This window comes from Heteronotia binoei, chromosome 21 (genome assembly GCF_032191835.1).
Source record: "Heteronotia binoei isolate CCM8104 ecotype False Entrance Well chromosome 21, APGP_CSIRO_Hbin_v1, whole genome shotgun sequence".
NCBI classification, from domain to species: domain Eukaryota; kingdom Metazoa; phylum Chordata; class Lepidosauria; order Squamata; family Gekkonidae; genus Heteronotia; species Heteronotia binoei.
Window position 1 is genome coordinate 6,213,013 of NC_083243.1, and position 18,235 is coordinate 6,231,247.

At 47.5% G+C, this 18,235-nt stretch overlaps 1 protein-coding gene across 1 annotated transcript in view; it reads left to right on the forward strand.

Annotated features, from left to right (window-relative positions):
• Positions 1–18,235, forward strand: part of L2HGDH (L-2-hydroxyglutarate dehydrogenase) — a 40,278-nt gene that overhangs the window by 14,706 nt on the left and 7,337 nt on the right. Inside the window, exons 5-8 of the mRNA XM_060261400.1 lie at positions 9,214–9,376; positions 13,621–13,655; positions 17,096–17,263; positions 17,907–18,064. Coding sequence (XP_060117383.1) covers positions 9,214–9,376; positions 13,621–13,655; positions 17,096–17,263; positions 17,907–18,064 — 524 coding nt within the window. The remainder of the gene's footprint in view (positions 1–9,213; positions 9,377–13,620; positions 13,656–17,095; positions 17,264–17,906; positions 18,065–18,235) is intronic.

Below are 18,235 nucleotides of genomic sequence, written 5' to 3' on the forward strand. Positions count from 1 at the left end.
TGCAGAGCCTGGTGAGCAAAAATTCTTGTGATTCTTGTGGGCAGCAAAAAAACTACTTTGTGAGCTACTGCCATTAAAATTGTGAGCGACTGCATAAATTAGTTGGCTCTGGGGTCATCCTTCCTGAGCTAAGACGAAACTGGGTGAGCTGGAGGCTAAAACTCTGTGAGCAGCTCATGCTAACTCAGCTTAGAGGGAACACTGCTAAACAGTACTGTGTCCACTGAGCATATGAACCTTATAGACCAGGGGTGGCCAAATTTGCTTAATGTAAGAGCCATATAAAATAAACGTCAGATGTTTGAGAGCCGAAGGACGTGAATGTCAAATGTTTGAGAGCTGCAAGACAGAGAGAAGGAAGGAAGGAAGGAAATGAGGAAGAGAGGGGAGGTGGAAATAAAGCAACTTTAACTTAAAATGCATTATCCAAGCCACTGGCTGGCTTGGAGAAGTGATTTAAAGAGAGAGATGCCTTCTCCAAGCTGGCTGATGGAGTTGTGGGGGCTTCAAGAGCCATAAAATATGTGTGAAAGCCGCATATGACTCCTGAGCCACAATTTGGCCAGCCCTGTTATTGACAGAACTGTCAACAAAAAGGAGTGCCTAGATATGACTTTTAAAATGCAGAACAATAAAACTCCAGACAGAGATGGATTTCCGGCAGATTATTATATAATTTTTTTGAAAAAATGAAATCTGGTTGTCAAGATTTTTTCGCCGATACTGTGTTCAAAACACACCTGGTGGTGACCATATAACTGTTGATCCAACAAATAGTATATAACAGGGGTGGCCAACGGTAGCTCTCCAGATGTTGTTTGCCTACAACTCCCATCAGCCCCAGCCAGCATGGCCAATGGCTGGGGCTGCTGGGAGTTGTAGGCAAAAAACATCTGGAGAGCTACCGTTGGCCACCCCTGCTAGTGCCCACCAACACGCCGTCTGATACCCACCAAGTCTCTTCAAGAACTGAGGAGAGCCACTTTTGATTGGCCGTTGGAGATCCGGCTGGCTGTGCAGATTAAAGTGATGTTGCTTCGGCAGCAGCAAGCACCACCATACTGGTTTTATTCTGTGTTTAATTCCTCTTTCCCAGTGTATTTTTAAAATTACCCCTCTTTTCCTCGCCGCATGGACTTCCTCTGGTGTGTGTGTGGCTCTACCTCCGTTGGCAGCCATTTTGTGGCCACACCCCCTCCACCCTGTGTCAGAACTCCAGAAGGGCCCGGGGGCTCCAAAAGGCTGAGGGCACCTGATGTACTCGTTCTTCCAAAACCTGGAGAAGGGTCTTCACAACTGGAATCTTAACAGACTTTTTTGACGACTTAATCAAGATTTGCCTCCTTATTTTCTTTAGACATAACACCATCATAATTCAATATACAGAAGAAGGTAGCATAATATTAAGAGCCCCGTGGCGCAGAGTGTTAAAGCCACAGCACTGCAGTCCTAAGCTCTGCTCATGACCTGAGTTCGATCCCTGCAGAAGCTGGGTTCAGGTAGCCGGCTCAAGGTTGACTCATCCTTCCATCCTTCCGAAGCCAGTAAAACGAGTCCCCAGATTGCTGTGGGGGGAGGGAAGTGTAGATGACTGGGGAAGGCAATGGCAAACCACCCCATAAGAACATAAGAGAAGCCATGTTGGATCAGGCCAACGACCCATCCAGTCAAACACTCTGTGTCACGTAAGAACATAAGAGAAGCCATGCTGGATCAGGCCAGTGGCCCCTCCAGTCCAACACTCTGTGGCACATAAGAACTAAGAGAAGCCATGTTGGATCAGGCCAACGGCCCATCCAGTCCAACACTCTGTGTCACATAAGAACATAAGAGAAGCCCTGTTGGATCAGGCCAATGGCCCATCCAGTCTAACACTCTGTGTCACATAAGAACATAAGAGAAGCCCTGTTGGATCAGGCCAATGGCCCATCCAGTCCAACACTCTGTGTCACATAAGAACATAAGAGAAATCATGTTGGATCAGGCCAATGGCCCATCTAGTCCAACACTCTGTGTCGCATAAGAACATAAGAGAAGCCCTGTTGGATCAGGCCAGTGGCCCCTCCAGTCCAACACTCTGTGTCACATAAGAACATAAGAGAAGCCATGTTGGATCAGGCCAGTGGCCCATCCAGTCCAACACTCTGTATCACACAGTATCCAATAATTTATATATAATTTATTGTGTGTGTGTGTGTGTGTGTATATACACACACACACACACCCGTTAATAGCCACTGTTGGACCTCTGCTTCATATTTTTATCTAACCCCCTCTTGAAGCTGGCTATGCTTGTAGCCGCCACCACCTCCTGTGGCAGTGAATTCCTCATGTTAATTACCCTTTGGGTGAAGAAGTACCGCCTTTTATCCGTTCTAACCTGACTGCTCAGCAATTTCATCGAATGCCCACGAGTTCTTGTATTGTGAAAAAGGGAGAAAAGTACCGTATTTGCCGGCGTACAAGACGACTTTTTTGGCCAGAAAAACATGCCTCCAAGTGGGGGGGTCATCTTATACGCCGGGTGCAGCGGCAGCCAGGTCTAGGATCCGTGGTGAGACGCCATCAGATGAACAGCCGGAGCGAGGCAGGGACAGGTGTTGCCGGGCTTCTTCAGCACGGCCTCTTTCCCAGCAAACGGGGGAATGGGGGCGGGCAGGCAGGGCGGAGACTGAGGGAGGGAGGGAGCGAAGAAGCGAAATCCGAAGGTCCGAAGAACGGCTCTAACTCGGAGACGGGGAAACCCGCCCACGCGTTAGAGCAGAGCCCGGGCTGCGAGGCGGGAAGCCGCCGACCTGTGCCTCTCCGTGGCGGTCAAGACGGGGGTGCTCGGGCTGGCTGAACGCCTGGTGCATGGAGGGAAGGGGTCGGGAAAGCAACCCGGTGCCTCTGTGGAACAGACCCTTGCGCCTTGGTTACAGCGAGAGAAGAGCAAAAGAAAGCAGCCATTGGCTTTGTGTGAGGCGCTGTCGCTAGGAAGGCAGCTCGGCGAGGCGGCTTCCGCTGGAGCTCTTCTCCAGCGGAAGCCACCTCGCCGAGCTGCCTCCCTAGCGACAGCGCCTCACACAAAGCCAATGGCTGCTTTCTTTTGCCCGCGCGGCCAGGCGGGGGAGCTGCTGCTCTTGTCGCCCTGTTTGGATCCTGCCGGCAAGGAATTCAAAAAGATACTTTATGAGAAGCATCCAGAAAAGGAAGTGGCCTTATTTTTTGTTGACGCAGAGAAAGCCTTTGACAACTTGAACTGGGACTTTATGTTTGCGGTAATGGAAAAAATCAATTTAGGGGAACAATTTATAAAAATGACAAGAGCAATATATACAGATCAATATGCAAAATTGTGTATAAATGCAGATCTTACTAAAGAACTGAAAGTGAGTAAAGGAACAAGGCAAGGATGTCCGTTATCACCACTGTTGTTTATAATGACCTTGGAAATATTGCTACAACAAATTCAAAAAGATGAAGAAATAGAAGGTTTAAAGATTAGAAGATTCTCTTATAAATACAAAGCTTTTGCAGACGATATAGTGTTTATACTGGAGAATCCGATTCAAGTGTCACCATTGTTGTTAGCCAAGATAAAAGAGTATGGAGAACTAGCAGGATTGTATATAAACAAAGAGAAATCAAAATTCTTATGTAAAAATATGCAACCAAATAAAATAAAAGAACTACAAGAGGTGACGGGTTGTGAAGTCACAACCAAAGTTAAATACCTTGGAATAGAGATAACAATGAAGAATATTGATTTATTCAAAAATAATTATGAAAAACTGTGGTGCAAAATGGACAAAGATTTGATGAAATGGAATAGGCTTAATTTGTCCTTATTGGGTAGGATAGCTGCAATCAAAATGAATATTTTGCCAAGAATAATGTATTTATTTCAAACCATCCCGATTGTAAAAGATGCAAAACAATTTAACAAATGGCAAAGGAAAATCTCTGACTTTATATGGGCCGGAAAGAAACCAAGAATAAAGATGAAGATCTTAACAGATGCTAAAGAGAGAGGAGGTTTTCAACTTCCTGATCTAAGATTGTATCATGATGCAGTTTGTTTGACATGGATTAAAGATTGGATAATGCTGTTAGATAAAAAACCTTATGGTTAGAAGCCCACGGAAATAAATTCGGCTGGCACGCGTATATGTATTATGGGAAGAATAAAATGGATGGTTTTTTCTCTCACCACTATGTTAGAAACACTTTACTAAGTACTTGGATAAAATATAAGAAATATGGGGACGAGAGAAAACCGCTGTGGATAGTGCCAGCAGAAGTAATAAAAATAACAGCTGAATCCGACGATAAAAGAGAAATGTCATATAACCAACTGCTCAAGATTCGAGGAGATAAAATTGAATTAAAATCTTCGGAAGAGCTAGACAATAAATATGATTGGTTTCAAATGCAACAAATTAAAAGCTTGTTGGAAAATGATATAAAATCGGAAGGAATTAGACGAGAACAAACAGAATTGGAAAGGGTCCTGCTTGGTGATAATGAAAAATTGATATCAAAAGTATATAAGTTATTATTGAAATGGTCTACAGAAGAAGAAGTAGTAAAATCTCAAATGGTCAAATGGGCAATCAATGTGAATAGAGAAATACAAATGGATGCATGGGAATACCTTTGGATGAAATCAATGAAGATATCAACTTGTCAGAGCATAAAAGAAAATTGTTTTAAGATGATGTACAGGTGGTATATGACCCTGAAAAAAATTGGCTAAGATGAGCAAGAAAATGTCGGATAGATGTTGGAAGTGTAAAAAACATGAAGGTTCTTTCTTCCATATGTGGTGGACATGTGAAAAAGCGAAAGAGTATTGGAAGATGATACAACAAGAAATCTCCAAAATATTGGGTTACGACTTTAAGAAAATTGCAGAGACATTTTTGCTTGGATTACAATTAGAAAAATATCCAAAGGAAGATAGGACTCTAATTTGGTACCTGCTATCAGCTGCTAGGACATTGTATGCGCAGCTTTGGAAGCAAGAAAAAAATACTGGATAAATGGGATTGGACTATGAAAGTTCTATCGTGGAGTGAAATGGATAAATTAACTAGAACATTAAGAGACTATGATTTGGAGATATTTAAAAAAGAGTGGAGGAAGTTTAAAGAATACATAGAGAAAGAGTCGAATGTAAGAAGACATTGGACAATTTTTTAGTAATATTGGGGGGGAAAAAAACGAAGAAGCAAGAAGGGGGGGAAATATATATATAATTTTGATTAGTCAGATGTATCTTTAGTTTAGAATTAGAATCTATAACCTCGGGGAAGTCTATATTGGAGGGGGGGGGGATTGAAAAGTCATATGGGTTAGTATTGAAGCAACGAAGGGAAATTAAGTTCTGTAACCACATGCTATCAATAAATTGGTAAAACAAAAAGATACTCTATATTTTGAATGGAAATGTTGGGGGGTCGTCTTATACGCCCAGTCGACTTATACGCCGGCAAATACGGTACTTCTTTCTCTGCCTTCTCCATCCCATGCATGATCTTGTAAACCTCTCTCATGTCACCCCGCAGTCAACGTTTCTCCAAGCTAAAGAGCCCCAAGCGTTTTAACCTTTCTTCATAGGGAAAGTGTTCCAAGCCTTTAATCATTCTAGTAAAAAGTCTGCTGTGAAAACATGAAAGCAACGTCACCTCAGAGTCGAAAACGAATGGTGCTTGCACAGGGGACTACCTTGACCTTTTTAGCATAATATTAATTGCGTAATTCTAACTGCAAGATTCAGCAGCAGCCTGTATCTTATAATTGCAGATACTTGGTCCAGAAAAACAGGCTAGAAAGCCTGAGTTTCAGGACAAGTCCCTATTTAAAATCTGCTCTATTAGCACTGCACCTCCAGCATTTATTGCTGCTTTCGGCTACATTAAGTTCATTCTGTGTGACATCAAAAACCACCGGCATCGAATGAATCTGAGCAGCTTTTTCTTTTGAACTGACGGAACGGGGCGCTCGCTCTGTGGCTTGTGGAAGGCCGCAATCACAATTACCATCAATCACCAGAGCCTCCGGGCCGTTGCATACTCTCGGCACCGCTGCACACAACACACACACACATGTATACAGCAATAGCAGATATAACAATATTAAATATTTAACCGTATTTAATATTTAACTATAACCTTTTAAATGACCAGAGCACTTCTGACCAGAGTGCGGAGAACCTGGGAGGGGCTTGCAAGAAGGACTCGTGGCACAAAATAATGAGCAAGCGGTAGATTCAGGGTGTGCAAAGGGAAATACTTCTTTAAGCAGATTCAGATGGACAGCCACGTTGGTCTGAAGCAGCAGAAGAAGATGTTGGATTTATATCCTGCCTGAGACTCTGAATCTCAGAGTGGTTACAATCTTCTTTACCTTCCCCCCCTCCTACAACAGACACCTTGTGAGGTGGGTGGGGCTGAGAGAGCTCTCCCCAGAAGCTGCCCTTTCAAGGACAGCGTGTCAGAGCGGCCTACAATCTCCTTTCCCTTCCTCCCCCACAACAGACACCCTGTGAGGTGGGTGGGACTGACAGAGCTCTCCCAGAAGCTGCCCTTTCAAGGACAGAGTGTCAGAGCGGCCAACAATCTCCTTTCCCTTCCTCCCCCACAACAGACACCCTGTGAGGTGGGTGGGGCTGAGAGAGCTCTCCCCAGAAGCTGCCCTTTCAAGGACAGAGTGTCAGAGCGGCCTACAATCTCCTTTCCCTTCCTCCCCCACAACAGACATCCTGTGAGGTAGGTGGGACTGACAGAGCTCTCCCAGAAGCTGCCCTTTCGAGGAAAACTCCTACCGGAGCTGTGGCTGACCCAAGGCCATTCCAGCAGCTGCAAGTGGAAGAGTGGGGAATCAAACTCGGTTCTCTCAGATAAGAGTCTGCACACTTAACCACTACACCAAACTCGCTCTTTGAGTCCAGTGGCACCTTTAAGGCCCACAGAATTTAATTTTGGGTATAAGCCAAGGGTGGCCAGACTTGCTTAAAGTAAAAGCCACATAGAATAAATGTCGGATGTTTGAGAGCCGCAAGACAAGAGCAAACATTACACACACATCTTAATTAAAGCTCTTTAATACTTTCATTGCATAGAAAGACAAAATATATGTGTAAGCGCTTTACAACATGACAATGGTAGAAGGAGACTAAAAGAAAATGGTTGTGTTTTAAAGACCAGAATAGTGAAAGGTTAGGGAATTATTTTTTGGCACTAGTGGGAGAAGGAAACACCCATGTGCCATATAAATCACTGACCACTGTTTGCATTGTTATGCATCTCTCTTTGCTTTGACACCAAGGTTAGTACACACAGCTCTTATAAAAGCTATGAAACTAAAGGGAAACCCTGCACTTCCAGAGCCGGTTTGGTGTAGTGGTTAAGTGTGCAGGCTCTTATCTGGAAGAACTGGGTTTGATTCCCCACTCCTCCACTTGCACCTGCTGGAATGGCCTTGGGTCAGCCAGAGCTCTCTTATCTGGGAGAACTGGGTTTGATTCCCCACTCCTCCACTTGCACCTGCTGCAATGGCCTTGGGTCAGCCAGAGCTCTCTTATCTGGGAGAACCGGGTTGGATTCCCCACTCCTCCCCTTGCAGCTGCTGGAATGGCCTTGAGTCAGCCAGAGCTCTCTTATCTGGGAGAACCGGGTTGGATTCCCCACTCCTCCACTTGCAACTGCTGGAATGGCCTTGAGTCAGCCAGAGCTCTCTTATCTGGGAGAACCGGGTTTCATTCCCCACTCCTCCACTTGCAGCTGCTGGAATGGTCTTGGGCCAGCCTTAGCTCTGGCTTGAAAGGGCAGCTGCTGTGAAGAGTCCTCTCAGCCCCACCCACCTAACAGGGTGTCTGTTGTGGGGGGGGGGAAGGTAAAGGAGATTATGAGCTGCTCTGAGACTCTGATTCAGAGTATAGGGCAGGATATAAATCCACTGTGTGTCACACAGTGACCCAAAAAAACAGGTGCCATTAGGAGGTCCACCAGTGCGGCCAGAACACTAGAAGCCCTCACACTGTGCCCCCCCCAAGCATCAAGAATATAGAGCATCCCTGCCCCTGACATAAGAACATAAGAGAAACTATGTCGGATCAGGCCAGTGGCCCATCCCATCCAACACTGTGTCACACAGTGGCCAAAAAACCAGGCATCATCAGGAGGTCCACAAGTAGGGCTAGAAGCCCTTCCACTGTGCCCCACCCAAGCACCCAGAATACAGAGCATCACTGCCCCAGACATAAGAACATAGGAGAAGCCATGTTGGATCAGGCCAATGGCCCATCCAGTCCAACACTCTGTGTCACATAAGAACATAAGAGAAACCATGTTGGATCAGGCCAATGGGCCATCCAGCCCTCACTCTGTGTCACATAAGAACATAAGAGAAGCCATGTTGGATCAGGCCAATGGCCCATCCAGTCCAACACTCTGTGTCACATAAGAACATAAGAGAAGCCCTGTTGGATCAGGCCAATGGCCCCTCCAGTCCAACACTCTGTGTCACATAAGAACATAAGAGAAGCCATGTCGGATCAGGCCAATGGCCCATCCCATCCAACACTGTGTCACACAGTGGCCAAAAAACCAGGCATCATCAGGAGGTCCACAAGTAGGGCTAGAAGCCCTTCCACTGTGCCCCACCCAAGCACCCAGAATACAGAGCATCACTGCCCCAGACATAAGAACATAAGAGAAGCCATGTTGGATCAGGCCAATGGCCCATCCAGTCCAACACTCTGTGTCACTTAAGAACATAAGAGAAGCTATGGTGGATCAGGCCAATGGCCCCTCCAGTCCAACACTCTGTGTCACATAAGAACATAAGAGAAGCCATGTTGGATCAGGCCAATGGCCCATCCAGTCCAACACTCCATGTCACATAAGAACATAAGAGAAGCCATGTTGGATCAGGCCAATGGCCCATCCAGTCCAACACTCCATGTCACATAAGAACCTAAGAGAAGCCCTGTTGGATCAGGCCAATGGCCCATCCAGTCCAACATTCTGTGTCACGCAGTGGCCAAAAAACCAGGTGCCATCAAGAGGTCCACCAGTGGGGCCAGGACACTAAAAGTCCTCCCACTGTTGCCCCCGCCCCAAGCACCAAAATGAGGTAAAAATCTCAACACAGAAAAAATATGGAAAAACACTCTGATTTCTTTTTTAAAAAGGCTTCCCTTTGTGTCTTCTGCTCCCACCTTTTCAGGGTTTGATGGCCCTGGACTCGCCGTACACTGGCATTGTGAACTATAGGCAGGTGACCCTCTCTTATGCGGAAGACTTCCAAGCAGCTGGGGGGACAGTCGTGACTGACTTTGAGGTGACAGACATAAAGATGACACAAGAAAGCCCTGCAGGAAGTAAAGAAGGTGAGTGGGGTTTTTTTTGTTTCTGGTCATCACCTAAGCTTGGGGGAGATGAAGGCTTTTTTGAGCCTCTGGGTACCTTTGGAATTCTGACACAGGGTGTTGGGCAGAACCACAAAATGGCTGCCGCAGGAGTCAGAGCGACACATACACAGAGAGAGAGGGAGGAAGCCCCAAGTGCAGGGAAGAAGAGGAGTAAGAAAAGAAACACTGAAACCACTGGGCTGGTGGTTTTAAGACCCCATAGATTCCAGGTATAAGAACACAAGAGAAGCCATGCTGGTTCAGGCCAAAGGCTCATCCAGTCCAATACTCTGTGTCACACAGTGACCAACAAAACCCAGGTGCCACCAGGATGTCCATCAGTGGGGCCAGGACACTAGAAGCCCTGCCACTGTGCCCCCCCAAGCACCAAGAATACAGAGCATCACTGCCCCAAACATAAGAACATAAGAAAAGCCATGTTGGATCAGGCCAGTGGCCCATCCAGTCCAACACTCTGTGTCACATAAGAACATAAGAGAAGCCATGTTGGATCAGGCCAATGGCCCCTCCAGTCCAACACTCTGTGTCACAGAAGAACATAAGAGAAGCCATGTTGGATCAGGCCAATGGCCCCTCCAGTCCAACATTCTGTGTCACATAAGAACATAAGAGAAGCCATGTTGGATCAGGCCAATGGCCCATCCAGTCCAGCACTCTGTGTCACATAAGAACATAAGGGAAGCCATGTTAGATCAGGCCAATGGCCCATCCAGTCCAACATTCTGTGTCACATAAGAACATAAGAGAAGCCACGTTGGATCAGGCCAATGGCCCATCCAGTCCAGCACTCTGTGTCACATAAGAACATAAGGGAAGCCATGTTAGATCAGGCCAATGGCCCATCCAGTCCAACACTCTGTGTCACACAGTGGCCAAAGAAACCCAGGTGCCTTCAGGACGTCCACCAGTGGGGCCAGGACACTAGAAGTCCTCCCACTGTTGCCCCCCCCCCCAAGCACCAAGAATACAGAGCATCACTGCCCCAGACAGAGACTTCCATCTATACCTTGTGCCTAATAGCCACTGATGGTCCTCTGCTCCAGATGTTTATCCACTCCCCTCTTGAAGCTGTCTATACTTGTAGCTGCCACCACCTCCTGATGTTGCCTTGCTTCTAGAGTGCATCACATGCCAGTCAAAGAAAAAGAGAAGGAATGAGGGGCTGCCATAGGCCCCAAGAATACTCTAGTACAGGGGTGGCCAACAGTAGCTCTCCAGATGTTTTTTGCCTACAACTTCCATCAGCCCCAGCCAGCATGGCCAATGGCTGGGGCTGATGGGAGTTGTAGGCAAAAAGCATCTGGAGAGCTACCGTTGGCCACCCCTGCCCTAGTATGTTAATAAAGAGGCTGAGTCTTGGTGGGAAAGTAGCAGATCTGGATGCAGAAGGCCCAGTTTCAGTGCTCGGGATCCCCAGTTTGAAGGAACTCTAACGGAAGTTGCTGGGGGGGGAAACCGTTTTAGTGTCTCAGGCATTCGATAGTACTTCCGATCAGAATAGGAAACACTGGGTTAGCTGGAGCAACAGTCTGCATGAGTTTTAAGGTAGCTTCATGTTTTCAACTATGGATTTCTGCAGTTATATAGATCGAGCCTGGAATCTGGGCTAATATACACATTAGCCCAAGTTATAGGTTAATATACACTAACCTCCAAAGCGGGCCTTTTTTTGTAGCAGGGAGCTCCTTTGCATATTAGGCTAAACTCCCCTGATGTAGCCAATCCTTCTGGAGCTTGTAGGGCTCTTCTTACAGGGGCTACTGTAAGCTCTTGGCGGATTGGCTACATTGCGGGGGGGGTGTAGCCTAATATGCAAAGGAGTTACTGCTGCAAAGAAAGCCCTATCCCAAAGTCCTTCCCCAGGTATTTATTTATTACTTTAGACTTTTATCCTGCCCTCTCCGCATGCAGACTCAGGGCGGCTGACAATCTGTTCAAACATCTGTAATTACAGTTTAAAAACAATAAAATTAAATTAAAACATTCCATGGTGCTAGAGCCAAGCGGGCAGCCGTGTTGGTCTGAAGCTGTTGCACAAAGCAGGAGTCAAGTGCCACCTTTAAGACCAACCCATTTTTATTGAGAACGTCAGTTTTCGTGTGCTCTTAAGCACACTTCCTCAGACGAGGAATCCGGCACAGTGAGCAAAGCCATGCATAGCTGAGCAAATCCATACATAGCTGGTAGGCAGTGGCTAGATCCAAGCGGGCAGCCGGGTTAGTCTGAGGCAGTTGCACAAAGCAGGAGTCAAGTGCCACCTTTAAGACCAACCCATTTTTATTGAGAACGTCAGTTTTCGTGCACTCTTAAGCACACTTCCTCAGGAATCCGGCACAGGGAGCAAAGCCATACAGAGCTGAGCAGAGCCACACAGAGCTGGTAGGCAGTGGCCCAGAATGCAACACGGTACAGATTTAAGAACCAATGACAGTGAAGTAAAATTATCTGGTAGGCAGTGGTTTAGAATGTAAAATGGTCCAACGACAGAATAGTCAAATTAACAACTTGAGCAAACCTTTGATCTGAGTAGCAGGAGCACGCGAAAGCAACAAAACAGCAGTATGTCAAAATGTGGGATTGTCTGTCAATGGCCATGGGAGATGGGTTCAATATATGTAATGGGATAAGCAACCAAAGTCCCTGTTTGAGTGTGTCAGTACAGCTAAAAGAGAAATACATTGGATAGTGATGTTCTCGTCTGCCTAATTTACTTTTTAACATGTAAACATAATCCTAGTTTGCCATAGGAAAAAGGAATAAAATAAAATGTAGGGAAAATGGGTAAAGTATATGGATGGTGCTTTCATCTATGGTGCTGTTCAGCTTCAATACAGGTGGGAGCTTCCTTTTTCTGACAGTGATCTCATAATGATCGTAGTTCCTCAGCAGTGTAGGGTGGCAGGCCTCTCCAGGTTTAGGTTTTGGAGAGCCAGTTTGGTGTAGTGGTGAAGTGTGCGGACTCTTATCTGGGAGAACCGGGTTTGATTCCCCACTCCTCCCCTTGCAGCTGCTGGAATGGCCTTGGGTCAGCCATAGCTCTGGCAGAGGTTGTCCTTGAAAGGGCAGCTGCTGTGAGAGCCCTCTCCAGCCCCACCCACCTCACAGGGTGTCTGTTATGGGGGAGGAAGGAAAAGGAGATTGTAAGCCACTCTTGAGACTCTGTCCTTGAAAGGGCAGCTGCTGTGAGAGCCCTCTCAGCCCCACCCACCTCACAGGGTGTCTGTTGTGGGGGAGGAAGGGAAAGGAGATTGTAGGCCACTCTGAGACTCTGTCCTTGAAAGGGCAGCTGCTGTGAGAGCCCTCTCCAGCCCCACCCACCTCACAGGGTGTCCGTTGTGGAGGAGGAAGAGAAAGAAGATTGTAGGCCGTTCTGAGACTCTGTCCTTGAAAGGGCAGCTGCTGGGAAAGCCCTCTCCAGCCCCACCCACCTCACAGGGTGTTTGTGGTGGGGGAGGAAGGGAAAGGAGATTGTGAGCCGCTCTGAGACTCTTCGGAGTGGAGGGCGGGATATAAATCCAATATCTTCTTCTTCTAGGTGTTGAAGGCCTGTCAAAGTAGTTTAGTTTTGCAGGCCCTATGGAATCGAGAGAGATCCCACGGGGCCCTTACGGCCTCCGGGAGGGCATTCCATATCTCTGGTGCTGCCACTGAGAAGGCCCTGGCCCGTGGGGAACACAGCCTGGCCTCCCTTGGTCTGGGGATGGACAGTAGGTTTTGTGACCCTGAACACAGTGCTCTCTGGGGAACATGCGGAGAAAGGCGGTCCCGTAGATAGGCAGACCTCCGACCATATAGGGCTTTAAAGGTCAAAACCAACACCTTGAAACGGACTCGGAACACAATAGGCAGCCAGTGCAGCTCCTTCAGTACTGGTTGAATGTGCTTCCGTCAAGGGAGCCCCATTAACAGCTGCGCTGCAGTGTTCTGCACTAGCTGTAGTTTCCGAGTCAGGGTCAAGGGTAGCTCCGTGTAGAGAGCATTACAGTGATCTATTCTCGAGGTAACCGTAGCGTGGATCGTGTCCCAGAAAAGGGGCCAACTGCCAAACCTGCCAGAGGTGAAAAAAATACTTCTCCTTGCCTCCCGGGACCTCTTGCCAGTCTGGCCAGCATCACAGAGTCCTTGCTTTGGTTGGAAAGTTATACGCCAGGGAAGATGACTCTTTCATAATATACACATCGTTTTTCTCTTCTTATTGGCAGGAATGAAATACCCCATTGTTGTTAGAAGTTCCAAGGTAAGACCAAGCAACATCTTTTTGGATTCCCCCGCCCCAGAGATGTGGGGTAGAAACATTTTACATTTCTGGCAATTTCAGTTTTTTATAAAATTAATACCAATGAACAGATGCCGTTGTTTATACATTAAAAAATCAATGGTACATAACCCACCGTGAAAACCAGCTTCTATTATTAAATTATACAAGGTCAACAAAAATAAACACAAATTCCACCGTCATAAATTACAAAACAACCATAACTTTTAGCCCTTAATAGAAAAGGAAGCAATAGCACCAAGAGTCTTTCTTTTCATCCTATGGTAAAACTTCCCATCTCATTCCATGAAATCCTGGTGTAGCACTCCAGATGTTTAATGTCTGTCCAAAGATGCAGCCAATAATCCAGTGTTAGGCCAAACAGCCACCTTGTAGCTGTTCCTTCAAACATGCTGGCTGTTTGGCCTAACACTTAAGAGAAATTGCTAAGAGGATTGTTGCAGCTTGAAGAAGCTCACCCGAAACAAGGGTTCAGTATGACCTTGTCCTTGGAAACTTGGATTATTGGCTGCATCTTTGGACAGACATTAAACATCTGGAGTACTACACCAGGATCCCTATGGGCCATTGGCCTGATCCATCATGGCTTCTCTTATGTTCTTATGTGACACAGAGTGTTGGACTGGATGGGCCATTGGCCTTATCCAACATGGCTTCTCTTATGTTCTTGTGTGACACAGAGTGTTGGACTGGATGGGCCATTGGCCTTACCCAACATGGCTTCCCTTATGTTCTTATGTGACACAGAGTGTTGGACTGGATGGGCCACTGGCCTTACCCAACATGGCTTCTCTTATGTGACACAGAGTGTTGGACTGGTTGGGCCATTGGCCTTACCCAACATGGCTTCCCTTATGTTCTTATGTGACACAGAGTTTTGGACTGGATGGGCCATTGGCCTTTTCCAACATGGCTTCTCTTATGTTCTTATGTGACACAGAGTGTTGGACTGGATGGGCCACTGGCCTGATCCAACATGGCTTCTCTTATGTTCTTCTGTGACACAGAGTGTTGGGCTGGAGGGGCCATTGGCCTGATCCAACAGGGCTTCTCTTATATTCTTATGTGACACGGAGTGTTGGACTGGATGGGCCACTGGCCTGATCCTACATAGCTTCTCTTATGTTCTTACGTGACACGGAGTGTTGGACTCGATGGGCCACTGGCCTGATCCAACATGGCTTCTCTTATGTTCTTTTGTGACACAGAGTGTTGGGCTGGATGGGCCATTGGCCTGATCCAACATGGCTTCTCTTATGTTCTTCTGTGACACAGAGTGTTGGGCTGGATGTGCCACTGGCCTGATCCAACATGGCTTCTCTTATGTTCTTCTGTGACACAGAGTGTTGGACTGGATGGGCCACTGGCCTGATCCAACAGGGCTTCTCTTATGTTCTTCTGTGACACAGAGTGTTGGACTGCAGGGGCCATTGGCCTGATCCAACATGGCTTCTCTTATGTTCTTATGTGACACAGAGTGTTGGACTGGAGGGGCCATTGGCCTGATCCAACAGGGCTTCTCTTATGTTCTTATGTGACACAGAGTGTTGGACTGGATGGGCCATTGGCCTGATCCAACATGGCTTCTCTTATGTTCTTATGTGACACAGAGTGTTGGACTGGATGGGCCATTGGCCTGATCCAACATGGCTTCTCTTATGTTCTTATGTGACACAGAGTGTTGGACTGGATAAGCCACTGCCTGATCCAACAGGCTTCTCTTATGTTCTTATGTGACACAGAGTGTTGGGCTGGATGGGCCACTGCCTGATCCAACAGGGCTTCTCTTATGTTCTTAAGGATGCAGCTCTGGAAAGAGATCCGTCCCTCTGCACCAGGGGACCCCAACATGGTGCCCGCCAACACCTTCCTCGGTGAACTCCAGATGTTTTTAGAAAGTGGGTGGGGGTTCTACCCCGCAAGGCTGCACAGTGGCCACTGGAGATCTGATTGGCTGAGCACATTTTTGGGTGACCACCCCACAAGGAACTTTGCTGTGTGACTGAAGGTCAGCTGTGGCAGCCATCGCAGGGCCGCTCCCCTTTCTGTGGCAGCCGTATTCAACTTCCAAAGGTGCCCCCCGACTCAAAAAAACCGGGGACCCTCTGCTGTACACTGTTGAACACCCCCTGGGAGCTCCCCTAGGTCCTGAAAAGTCAGCTCCGGCATTACCAGACATAACTCTACACGGGCCAGGGCCTTCTCAGTGGCAGCACCAACAATGTGGAACGCCCTTCCGGAGGCCGCAAGGGCCCTGCGGGATCTCTCCCAATCCGCAGGGCCTGTAAAACTGAATTATTTCCACCTGCCTTTAATACCTAAATGGAGAGGACTGCCACCTTACGCTGCAGAGCTATATCACTCATGAGGAATTAGGATCACTGTGGGATCACTGTCAGAAGGAAGAAAGTCATGATCAGTGTTCCCTCCAAGCCGCGCTAGCGTGAGCTAGCTCACGGATCTTTAGCCTCCAGCTCGCACATTTTTTGTCTCAGCTCAGGAAAAACGGCCCCCGAGCGCACAAATGTATGCAGTTGCTGCCAACTTTTAATAGCAGTCGCTCACAAAGTAGAATTTTTGCTCACAAGACTCTGCAGCTTAGAGGGAACGTTGGCTATGATCCCACCTATACTTGTCAAGACATGGAACTTCAAACAGAGGACGGATCATATTGTTGCAAAATTAATCCATTTATTTGAGAACCAACATTCTAGCGAAGTAGCAAGTTGAGTTTGATAACAGGCAGGGCGAAGCCTTGCCTTTTTGTACATTTCAAAGAGGGGAAACAATACAGCATTCTCACACCCTTGGAGACAGTCGGCGCTTCCACACTTCCTTATCTCTCTCCCAGGAAGCTACCCACTGGTTACCTTGAATATGCTAACTTCAAAGGCCCAGATGGTTTCTAGGCCTAGTGTGAAATTCCTCTCCTTGCGGTTAGGAATTGCCTTGAGGAAAAATACATGTTGCCGTTCTCACGGTTAGCGGAAGCAGGAATACGACATAGTAGATACAATATGGGGTTAGTCATGTCAAGCCGTTATGTTCTACTAGCTACAGTTTCTATATCTAAGTTACAAGTCTGACAATACTGAACTTTGGAGCAGCGCCATGAAATGTATTTTGATTGTCATTTTATTGCTTTAAATTGTAACCTTCAGTTGTTTTTTAAGTGGACTGTTAGCCGCCCTGAGTCCGCTTGCGGAGAGGGCAGGATAGAAAACTAATAATAATAATAATTTTACAGCCAACGTCCTTGCTCCATCCAGACTCTTGGCCTCCTCGGCACAGGGGCCAGCTTTGCAGGTGACGTGGGAGGAGACCGCTTAGGGGCGGCTTCCTTCTGGAGTTTCGTGGGCTTCGTTCCTCAGCTGAATCCGTGCCTCTTTGTTTTGCGGCAGGGCCAGGAAATCCACTGCCGGCACATTGTATCCTGCGCAGGGCTGCACTCGGACCGCCTCTCGCAGATCAGCGGCTGCAGCCCGGAGCCTCGGATTGTGCCTTTTCGCGGCGACTACTTGGTGCTCAAGCCGGAGAAGAACTACTTGGTTCGAGGGAACATTTATCCGGTACGCAGTTCGCTCAGTGCTCTCCATGCTTTAAAAACCACAGTCCTCAAAAACCCCTGGGAGAGCAATTTAATCTTCCAGGGCATTCTGGTGCTGACCGAAGAGTGGCAGTCCTCAAACTGAGAAGCTTCAAGGGGAGATTATAATGTGAGATTGCTGAACTTGAGGTCATTCACAAGTTCAGAACGATGTTTCCCATAGGACTGAATAGGGACAGTGAATTCTTATCTCAGAATAGAGATGCAGGGTGCAGGGTTTGGGATCCTATGCGTGAGGAGGAAGGAAAGGAAAGGAAAGGTCCCCTGTGCAAGCACCAGTCGTTTCCGACTCTGGGGTGACGTTGCTTTCACGACGTTTTCACAGCAGACTTTTGACGGGGTGGTTTGCCATTGCCTTTCCTCCCAGCAAGCTGGGCATTCATTTTACCGACCTCGGAAGGATGGAAGGCGGAGTCAACCTTGGGCCGGCTACCTGAATCCAGCTTCCGCCGGAATTGAACTCAGGTCCTGAGCAGAGAGTTCAAACCACAGTACTGCTGCTTTACCACTCTGCGCCACGGGGCCGCTTCCGCATGAGGAGGACCACGTTCCAATTTAACAGGCTCGTAAGACGTGCTCGGTTTCTTCTGCTTTGTTGCCGGCAGGTGCCCGATCCCCGTTTCCCCTTCCTGGGCCTTCATTTCACCCCGAGGATGGATGGCAGCGTCTGGCTGGGGCCCAATGCCGTGCTGGCCTTCAAGCGAGAGGGGTACAGGTTTTACGACTTCAGCCTCCGAGATTTCGTGGATGCCACCGCTTACAGGTAACGCCTGTCTGTTTAGAGGCAGGTTCGGGATGAGAGTTCAGCCTCCCCGCCATCCTCAGCTCCCTGAGCTCAGAATGTTTCCTTTGGACATTCTAGGAAGATTAATGTTGCACGTTACTGGCCACGGTGGAACGAAGCCAGCTTCTCTTATTGGTTGGCCCGTGGTGG